An 11,565-nucleotide genomic window follows, 5' to 3' on the forward strand; every position below is an offset into this window, starting at 1 on the left:
CTACCGTTCGGCGCCACCCGAGTGGTGAAGACGGCGGTGTCCAAAAGCACCGTGAGTGTATGGTGACTCGACGGTGCACGATGAGTCGTAAGGGACCCGGGACGGGGTGAGTGTGTAAGACTCGATCTCGTCCAAGCGAACTACAATTACACGGATATTATCACATTCAATTACACATATTGTCGCCGCGAACGTGCCCATGCGACGAACGGGCGAGAGACATCACGCGTGGCGAAGGGCGCGCGATTATGTCTCGAGGTAATGCTCGCTTAGTGTCCGCCTGTATTCTCCGGTGCCGCGACGTCAACGACCGGAGTGACCGCCAAAGCGGTCGCGAGAGACGGGACGCTAGCCTGCTCGAAGTGCAGGAGACAGTGGTGCTTCGCCTGACAGGACCGGCAGGTCCAAAGGCTAGGGTAAGTCTTCCAGTTATGGCCCGCGCAAAGGCAATTCAGACAAAGTCCCCGTTTGCGAGCGAAGCTATGCCGTTCTTGGGCCGAGAGCTGCAGGAAAACGGGGCACTTAGCCAGCAGATGCTGCTCCGTGCATTTTGGGCACGCGGCGCTTTGAGCGATGAGTAAAGTAGTCGACGCGGTTTTCGTTGACGGCTGAGGTTTTGCTTTACTCGACTGTGCCGAAGAGTTGGATGCCGACGCGAGAACCGTGCAGTATCCTGCTAGAAATCTCGTTAATTGATCATACCGCAGCGATTCCACGGTCATGTGGGCCGCTTCGAACTTCTCCCGGAGCGTGGGAGTGAGCTTTTCGAGTAACTGATTAAGCAGCATGAAGTCCCACGCGTTGACAGGATAATCCAGCATACTCAGGGCGCGCGTGTTCTCGGTGAACACATCCAGCAACGCGCGGAGGGATTCGGCAGAATCCGCAACCAAAGGTTTGGCGTGTACGAACGAACGCCAGTACTGCGTCGCTAATTTGCGCATATTCTGGTAGCGCTCTCGAAGCGCATCATACGCGATCTCGTAATTTTCTGCGGTCAATGGCAGGTTTCTCACCACGCCGAGAGCCTCCCCCGATAGCGAGGCCAAAAGTATTGATATTTTTCGATCGCGGACACACTGCGATTTTCGTGGATCGCCTGGTTATACAGCGCGATAAACGACGGCCATTTGTCATGATCACCGTTGAATTGAGGAAGAGCGATCTTCGGTAATTTAGTCGCGGAGTGATGCACCGGCGGCGCGCCTTGCGCGGGTTCGTCGGTCCCCCGCGCGGGAACGAAGCTTTCGTAACGCCCTATTACCGCGAACCGCATTGTGTCAAAGTCGTTACGTATCACGTCTTCTTGGGCAAATTCTTCATCCGTAGCGTCTTGGATTATTTGGAGGTGGGCTTCCTCAAAATCCTGAACTAATTGAGCTACCGCCGGATACCGAACAAGGAAGGTTGGCCTCATGGCCACGTTGTCTACCGCGAGCATCGAATATTGATGCACTTCCTGCATGCGCCGAATGCACAGCTCGCGGCGCCGCGCGCTGCTGCCTCGAGTCATCTTGAAATCGGAGTACAAGATGTACTTGTCTCAAATTGAGGGCCGTTCGTGAACGCGCGACGCAACCCGTGTTATGCTCGTCAGCCGGTAGCGAAAATATGTACACAACGATACACAACGCACGAACGAAGCAACGAGTTCAAAAGTCGAGAGAATTTAAGGGGTGGCAGCCAGCACAACAAACGCAAGAAGTATGTCTCGCTCCGGAATGCGGAGACCAAACAAGCAGTACAATGAGCGAAAGCCGCGCCGCTCGCCAAGGTCGAGAGGGGGGGCGGACGACTCGAGCTTGAAAACAAAAATTGATGGCGATGAAAGGTTCACGAATAGTCGGTCGCCTTTCGCAATTAATTTTTCAAATGCAAAATCCGCAACGATTATGCGGCGATTAGCTCGAGAGATCGGAGTAATGGCGTGCGCGCGAAATGAAACAATGAATACGCGAATATATTTGCCGCGACGTGCCGATGCGACACGCGGACAAGATATACCACGCGAAAGGCACACACCGATTATCTGATTTCAATGTCCCGATGGACCGCGAGATCAATGTTCGATTAATGAACCAAACAAGATGGTCGAGTGATAGCACGCGCGCAAGCAATTACCTTTACGCGGATATCTTCGTCGCAACGTGCCGAGTGCGACGAAGGACAAGAGATATCACGCAGGGCAAGGGAGCACGCGCCGATCACACGATGCAAGAAAATTCGAATAATGGCCCGCACGCAAGCGAGATCACAATAACGCACGCCGATTAGTCGAATGCAATGACAAATGCTTATGCGGAGTTCCGAACGAATCGCGTGAAAGGTCGGCGGAAGCTTCTAGACGCGAGAAAGAAACATCCGGCTCGAAGGACCAATGCTCGGGGGGGTGTCAATCGCCCCGGATTTGCGATCGGTCAATGAGATTTCGTGGTTCGAAGGACCAGAGGGGCAATCCCCTCACAATTTTAATTAGACGAATAAAGCGAGATAGCAAACGAAAAAGCGACTCACCGTGTCGTTGTCCGATGTTCTCTTGGTAGCCTCGTGGCGTCCGGTCCTCCCTGTGGTGATGGAGAGCGGAAGGCGTGCAGCAGGCTAGGATGTGCAGGCACTCACGTGCCGCAGCAGGCAGGCAGGCAAAACGTGCAATACGGGCAAGCAGGCGATAGAGCAGGCACATGTGCAAAAGGCAAGCACGCAAGGCCCGAGATTACTGAAACGACTTGTCGAGCTCCGAAAGTGCGAGTTTACTCGATCAACTCCGAACAGTGCGAGAGCAAAACGTGTGTGTTGCCGAGTCCACGTTTGAACAGCAAATCCTCCCACGGTACTCCTCGGCTCACGCACCTGCGAATTGCGGCCGGAGCGAGTACTCATGGTTCTAAATAATTGCGGGCCACTCGTGGGCGGGCAGCACGAGTCGGGTGAGTCGCGCGAGTGTTGCTATCTATTGCGATCCGCCAACGTCTCGCGCGAGTCACAAATTACGAATTTGTACGTTAATTATACGCGCAACTTATCAGCTAATATGTACAACAGATAATGATGACGCGAACATCTAATATATACAGGCGAGCGCCAAACACGTAATATTAGTCGTTTATGCCTCTCAGCTATGCTACTTAAAATAACTGCTATATTTTCGAAACTTTTTTTGTTTATAACTTTTTAATAAAAAACGAGCGACGGCTAAAACCTTCTGAAGGTCACTCAGGAGGGTGACCTTGACAACATATGTCAAGATCAAGGTCATCGGACGTGCTTCCCCTAAACTGCATAATTACCAAAATTTTTTCCGCGTCGAAAGTTTGTAATATCTTAAGTAATATTGTTTCTCCGAATCTCAAAGTAAGTGATGCTAAAGAGTAGGGCAAAGTGGGGGACATTGATACAGCAGGAACATTGATACAGTCATCATATCTCTACATGAGAAGCATCTAAGAAGGTCACGTATCCATGCATAAATGACATTATGATACACGAATAACCTAACCTCGTACGCGAGCAGTAGCCACTTGATGAATGACAGGTATAAACGTGTTTTGTGTACTCTCAGGTAAATATTTTCAAAGTCTTTGAAGCGTAATTTTTTACATTAATCTGATAAATACTAAACAAATATTTTGTCAAAGGTAAGAAACAGCCCAGTAAGCAATTTGATAGCAAATTGTCGCCAAGATGGCATCAAATTCGTTCAAAGACTGGTGTCAAATCCGGTGCCATCTGTGTCATCTTTAAGCTCGTGTTTTGCTAGCAAAGCCTGTGTACATAACCAGACAGCAAATTGGCAGCAAAAACCGAGCAAGCTTTGTGTAGCGTTGTCTGCCAACAAATTGTCGGCAAATACCGAGCAAGCTTTGTCTAGCGTTGTCTACCAACAAATTGTCGGCAAACACCAAGCAAGCTTTGCGTAGCGCTGTCTGACGACAAATAATCGGCAAAAACCGAGCAAGCTTTGCGTAGCGCTGTCCGACGACAAATAATCGGCAAAAACTGGGCAAGCTTTGCGTAGTGCTGTCCGACGACAAATTGTCCTCAAAAACCGTGCAAGAAATGCGCGTAAAAAAAAAATTATATTTATTTCAAAATTTTATTACTATTTTTTAACTAAATTTGTTTCTTAAGATGCAGTCTATAATTATAAATATTTTCTCGTATTTGAAAAACACACTTATTACTTTGGTAGGATTCGAACTCGGGACCTCGGGACCTCTGGATCGTGAGCCAACTGCCTTACGTGGTAGACTACTTCTTAATTTAATGTAAGTGTTATATATAGTCTACATACGTCATAATCAGCGCAAATATATAATTTTTTAAAAATCATTTTAAGAAACAAATTCAGTTTAAAAAGAGTAATAAAATTTTGAATTAGATATACGAATATAATTTTTAAAACAGCAGACTAGGAAGAGCTAAAGAACTACTGGCGCTGAGCAAACAAAAACTGAGAGTGGCGGTGATACCGTACCGTATCGATTGTGCGGTCGGCAGACCGCCACATACAGTATATATAGTTATTAAACCGGATTTTGTGTAATAACCATGTTATTATAGCTAGTCTATATGACCGCGCGTGCTCATTATTTAATTTGTTCAATGTTCATTTAATTTAATGCGTTTAACGAGGAACAGTGTTATCTAGCAATATATATAGGTATATATAACAATATAGAACAATAAAAAGATTACTGAATATAAAGTATTTTCGAATACTTTTATGCTCATTATACACTGTTCCTCGTTAAACGCATTAAATTAAATTAAATGTATATACCCAGATAGCCAAACCTGAGCAGCAGATTCTAAGCAGAGTTTGCATTAAATTTTTAGTATCAGAAAGGCAACAAATTGCACGCGGAAACTGCTCTATCAGATGATGTTGTCAAACTGTAGCCAGAAATGCGACAGAGCCTGCTGACAGGCAATGTGAGCAGATTGGCAGCAGAAACCGCGTAGAGCCTGCGCGCTCGACCTGAGAACAGATTGGCAGCAAAAACCGAGCAGACTTTATCCATACCCATACAGCACAAAATATTTTTTAAATATTTTTTAGAAAGATTAAAATAATTTACAAAGCCAGGTTTTGTATGCAGGCTCTGCGCGGTTTCTGTTGGCAATCTACTTACATTGCCTGTCAGCAGGTTCTGTCGACAGAATACGAGCTTAATGCGGACACAGATGGCTATGGTTTTGGTGTGGGATTTTGATCAAATTTGCTGCCAATCTGCGCGCATTCTGCTAACATTTTGCTATCTGGGTAAGAATGAAAAAATATATAATTAATATTATTATATTGTTAAATTGTGATAGGTCTTGCTCGGTTTTTGCCGCCAATTTGTCATCAGACAACACTACACAAAGCTTGCTCGATTTTTGCCACCAATTTGTCGTTAGGCAGCACTGTGCAGACCTTGCTCGATTTTTGCACCAATTTATCATTAGACAGCGCTGCGTAACAGTGGGAGACGGTGACGTTTTAATTTTGTTAGATGTCACTTCTCTTTTCACTAACGTACCTAAAGATCTTGTTTTGAAAGCAATTGAAGAGAGATGGAATTACATCACTACAAAAACTGATCTCAGCCTTCCGCAATTCTTGAGTGCTGTAGACTTGATCCTTAGTTCTACTAGTTTTATGTTCAACGGCCAATTTTATGAACAGATCTTCGGAAGCCCGATGGGGTCTCCCCTCTCTCCTATCTTGGCTGACATGGTCATGGAGGATTTAGAGAAGCATTGTATACAGCGGCTCAGTTTCAGGATATCCTTTTTCAACCGATATGTGGATGATATTTTCGCGGTTGTTCCCAAGTCGGGTATTGGTGAATTATTAGACAGTTTCAACAATTACCACGATAGATTAAAATTCACTTACGAAATGGAAAGCAATGGTAAATTGAGTGTCCTTGATACCACGGTCATCCGCGAGGGAGGCTCATTGCTCACGATTAGTTCCGTAAACCAACTTTCTCGGGCCGGTACATAAATTATTTTTCAAACCATCCTATGAAATACAAAATTAACATCATAAGGAATTTGGTTGACCGGGCGATTCTTTTGTCCGACGCGCGGTTTCACAAGTCTAATATTAGTGAAATAAAAAAGATCTTTATTAATAATTGTTACCCGAAGAAAATTGTTGATAAATATGTCAATGTCCGACTTGGCGAATTGCGAAATCGTAACAACAATGATCCTGTCAGTAGCGAAGTGGCCCAAGATCCTCGAAGGTGCATTACTGTACCTTACATAAAGGGCCTTAGCGAGAATGTTAGCCGTACAATGCGAGACATGAACTTTAGAGTTCTTCACACCATCCCGAAGAGATTGGATTGTGTCATTAGGAAGGGTAAGGACGAGTTGCCGAGTCTCGGTCAGACTGAGTTAGTTTTTAAGATTGATTGTGCAAATTGTGATGCGGTATATATTGGCCAGACAAAAAGGCATTTAGAAACACGCATCAAAGAACATCGATGTGATATTAGGAAAAATGTAGATAATTATTCTGTTGTGAGCAAACCGTTTTACACACAATCATGATTTCAAGTGGCAGCATCCGAAAATTTTATACAAAGAAAAACATTTTAAAAAAAGAGAAATATCGGAAATGTTTTTCATTAAAAAACATGATTGCACAATCAATTTACAAAACAATACTGAGAGCCTGCCATCTATTTATAACCGGGTCATTGGTATTACTTAGTCGGCCCTGTATATTCGGTTCTGCTCGTTTTTCCACCAGAGCGCCGTTTGCTATCCGCGGATTACGTTTGACAACTTCATTTCGACTTTGACTGTCTTACTGTTTGGACGTTGTGCCTCGATATGGCTGGTGACGTTTTGATTTCACCGTTTGTTTTGGAACGCATAAGAATTGTAAGCTTTTAACTGATTTTTACAGTGTTAATTAATTTTATTGTTTCTGACCAGCGCGATATTGTAACGATTTTGTATAGTTTTTCTATTGTTAAATGTATTATTTTCTCTTTTGTTTAGTTTTGCGTTTGTCTTGACGTTGTCAGGACACCACGTCAACGATGCAATTAAATTTGTTATGCGGATCGGTGTAACTTAAATTAAAGCACTTGATAAGGACCGGAATTCGGTCGAAACGTCGTGCAATCTTGTTTTAATTGGCCAGTTGGGTCGAAAATAAAACGACTTATTTTGAATTATTTGCTGGCGACGGAAATTGTTTTGTTTAAAAACAAAATAAATTAATAGTACCTATATCATCTGTAAGACTCGTTGGTTGACATCTCAAGACATCCGTAATATATGAAGTTATTCCAGAAAAATCATAAAAGCTGGAAATAGTGCGTGTACGGGTTGCCAAAGGTCCACAAGGAGGGATTTCCTCTACGTATCATTGTCTCTTCACTGGGAAATCCATTATATAATGTTGCGAGTTTCTTACACGCAATCATACATGAGTCCGTAAAAAAACCGAACTCTCACGTTAAGGGCGGTTGGTCCTTTGTGGATGAGATTAAAAAGATTAGTATTGGCCCAGATGAGATCCTTATATTCTTAGATGTTATAGCTCTTTTTACTAACATCCCCAAAGAACTTGTGATCATGGGAATTAAAAAACGGTGGAATGATATATTTAAGAAAACTGAAATGAATCTAACACAATTCTTACACGCCGTTAAACTCGTTTTGGGATTTACTAGTTTTTATTTTGACGGACAAGCGTACGAACAAATCTTTGGTAGCTCGATGGGATCTCCGTTGTCCCCGTGTTTAGCTGATATCGTAATGGACGATCTGGAGACGCACTGTCTTGTTTTGCTTAATTTTGTTGTGCCGTTCTTCCGCAGATATGTGGACGATATTTTCGCAATAATACCGCGCTCAAAGATGGATGTGATCCTCGAGGTATTTAACGGCTATCATCCCAGATTACAGTTTACATACGAGAAAGAAACTAACAGCTCCATCTCCTTTTTAGATACAACAGTAATTAGAGACAATGACAAACTCATCACTAATTGATATAGAAAACCTACATTCTCAGGAAGATATACCAATTTTTTCTCTAGCCACCCCTATAAATATAAGTTGAATACAATAATTAGCTTAGTCGATCCCCAGCAGCATGCTATGCTGCTGTCGGATAAACGGTTCCATCGTGAAAATTTGGAAACGGTTAAAGAAATCTTACTAAATAACTGTTTTCCTATTGACGTGATTGAAAAACAAATAAAAAACAGGTTATTTGTACTAGAAAATCGCAAAGACTCTACTGTATCAGACGTTGATACTGGTGATAGCGCGTTTGATGCTTCGAGACGCATCGTCTTGCTGTACATTAAGGGCTTAAGTGAGGATATATATCGTTTAGTTAACAAGGCCGGTCTAAGTGTTCTGCATACGATTCCTAAAAAGCTTGACGGCATTATCAAGAGGGGCAAGGCTAAATTAACTATCGCCAAGAACACTGAAATTTTATACAAAATAAACTGTAATGATTGCAATACATCTTACATTGGACAGACGAAACGTCATTTAGAAACCAGAGTTAAGGAACACAGGAGTGACATTACTTAACACAATAGTAATCACTCTGTGGTTAGCAAACACCACGTATCACTGGGACATGATTTTAAGTGGACAGAGCCTGAAATTCTACATAAGGAAAAGAACATAAAAAAGAGGGAAATCGCGGAGATGTTCTATATATAAAGAAATTTAACAACAACATAAATTCACAAAAAGATACGGAGAATCTCAATCCGATATATGATAGGCTCATTTTGTCAACTTGAAATCGATCCTATTGGCTATCACAACAACTAATAAATACCTTCTTAACAATTTTTATTTCACGGTTTCATTGTTTTGGGTCAAATGCGTTACTCACAATCAGTCGGTCGATCGCTTCTGTACGAACAGCATGTCACTCTCGGCTTTTATATACGACTATTGTACATCTTATTATTGGACACACAAGACATGTAAGGAGTTTTACTTTTTGCATTTTACATTTTATCGCTATTAACACGCACTATTTCCAGTTTTTATGATTTTTCTGGAATAACTTCATATATTACGGATGTCTTGTGATGTCAACCGACGAGTTTTACAGATGATATAGGTACTATTAATTTAGTTTATTTGTGTTACTTTCTTTAAATTATGTTAGATTGACTCGTTATATATATATAATTTGCGTTATGTTATTTATAGTTTTTTACTTGATAAGGGCCCAAACCAAGTGCCGAAACGTCGTGATTGTACGAAACCCGTTTGCCAGTTAAGTCGAAAAAATTGAAATACATATGGGACATTCCACGTCAACTGAGACAGAGCTATGCCCAAAATTTATCACAACCAAAAAAATCGTTTCTGGGCTCAAAATGTTCGTACTCCCATGTACTTTCGAAAGTCACATGGCGTTTGCTGAAAATTTAAAATGGCTAATTCAATATGGCCGACCAAAATGCAAAAATGTCACTTGATTCACGTGAAAAAAACTGTCGCTTCAGTAGCGCCAAAATCTGTCGCTCTGAGACCGACAGGATAGTTTGAATGATTTTATGGTACCTTCTTTCAAAAATACGTGTTTGTAGCTATAAATTCGTATTCAACGACTGAAGAACCACCGGAAAAGCAATTCTGTAAAAGCATGTACGGCTCTCATCGCCTCCTTTCGTGTTATTATTAACTAACTAAACTATCCATTACTTCAAGGAAAAATCGTAATAATAGTTATAACAACCAATGCAAAATTATTGTTAGGAACTTTTTTGCACTTTAGTCGGACATATTGGATCCGCCATCTTGAATTTCTAATTTCGACTTTACATTCGAAATTAGCGACCTCGGAAACCCCCTAGTACCGAGTTTTATCCAAATCAAGTGACATTTTTGCATTACGGGCGGCCATATTTAATCCGCCATTTTGAATTTCTAAATTTCGACTTCACATTCGGAATTAGCGACCTCGAAAACCCCCTAGTATCATCCGAATTAAGTTCTGACATTTCTGCATTACGGCCATATTTAATCCGCCATTTTAAATTTCCAAATTTTGATTTCAGATTCGGAATTAGCGACCTCAAAAACCCTCTAGTACCGAGTTTCATCCGAATCAAGTGACATTTCTGCATTACGGGCGGCCATATTTAATCCGCCATTTTGAATTTCTAAATTTCAACTTCACATTCAGAATTAGCGACCTCAAAAACCCCCTAGTACTGAGTATCATCCGAATTAAGTTCTGACATTTCTGCATTACGGCCATATTTAATCCGCCATTTTAAATTTGCAAATTTAGACTTCAGATTCAGAATCAGCGACCTCAAAAACCCCCTAGTACCGAGTTTCATCCAAATCAAGTGACATTTCTGCATTACGGGCGGCCATATTTAATCCGCCATTTTGAATTTTTAAATTTCGACTTCACATTCGGAATTAGCGACCTCGAAAACCCCCTAGTACCGAGTATCATCTGAATTAAGTTCTGACATTTCTGCATTACGGCCATATTTAATCCGCCATTTTTAATTTTCTGCAAACGCCATGTGACCTTCGAAAGTACATGGGAGTACAAACATTTTGAGCCCTAAAACGATTTTTTTGGTCGTGACAAATTTTGGGGATCGTCATTTTTCGGATGAAATGTGATATTTAATGGGCTCCCTATTGACCGCCATTTTGAATTTTCCGCAAGCGCCATGTGACCTTCGCAAGTACATGAGAATATGAACATTTTGAGCCCAGGAACGATTTTTTTGGTCGTGACAAATTTTGGGTATAGCTCTGTCTCAGTTGACGTGGAATGTCCCATTTTTTATTATGTATGACGCTGTGGGGCAGATTCGTACACTGACTCGTGGGGCACTTTGATACATATCAATATGTATCTATGTGGTTTATAGGATTAAGTAAGATATTTTCATTTTATTTTAGACGAAAATGGTAAGAACGTATCAAAAAAAGACCGACCGGGTATATTGATAAAGATGCCGTAAACTGTAAACTTGATCTATCTTCTTATAACTTGTAAAAAAATTAATTAAAATATTTAAAAAATATGTGTGTTGATAATTATTAATTCTAAGATAAAGTACAAAATGTGTTAATTTTTTTATTTTTGAGAATATTTAATTAGTTTTGTTTTTAAAAGTTTATTTGATTGATTAAACCTGCAATACTTAAGAAGTTGCAATACTTTAGAAGAGTTTAACAATAATTATTCTATGTAATAAGATACATTATTTTTGTGTTCAAATGTTTTTCAAAGATGTAATTTGAGTTATTTTGTATTTCTAATTATTAGACTACTACGTGAGTGATTAAAAAACAGATTCTTGTATTTTTATTTTTGAAATGATTGTTAATTTCGTATAAATAAATCTCTATTTACAATAAACATAGCTTGTTTTTAATAATCCAATTTATTTTTGAATAATATTAATATAAATCACTGAGAATCAAAGTGCCCCATGCCCGTATCATTGTACTCCGCATATGAGGCACATTGATACAAATTTCATTTTTTACAAAAAATGTTATAACATTTCTTATTATTAACCTACAGCAAAAAGGCAA

General features: G+C 40.9%; 1 protein-coding gene across 1 annotated transcript; it reads right to left on the bottom strand.

Annotated features, from left to right (window-relative positions):
• Positions 1–269: 269 nt before the first annotated feature.
• Positions 270–944, bottom strand: LOC112457923. The gene has a single exon (XM_025021240.1). It carries the CDS (start codon positions 942–944, stop codon positions 270–272), a length of 675 nt encoding a protein of 224 aa, XP_024877008.1.
• Between the last annotated feature and the right edge of the window lie 10,621 nt (positions 945–11,565).

The sequence above is a fragment of the Temnothorax curvispinosus genome, unplaced genomic scaffold (genome assembly GCF_003070985.1).
Source record: "Temnothorax curvispinosus isolate PA1 unplaced genomic scaffold, ASM307098v1 QBEX01008460.1, whole genome shotgun sequence".
Lineage (NCBI taxonomy): Eukaryota > Metazoa > Arthropoda > Insecta > Hymenoptera > Formicidae > Temnothorax > Temnothorax curvispinosus.

Bases quoted from the DNA above. Each gene is read 5' to 3' on its own strand.
- LOC112457923 (XM_025021240.1), bottom strand. From the start codon at position 944: ATGCGCAAATTAGCGACGCAGTACTGGCGTTCGTTCGTACACGCCAAA.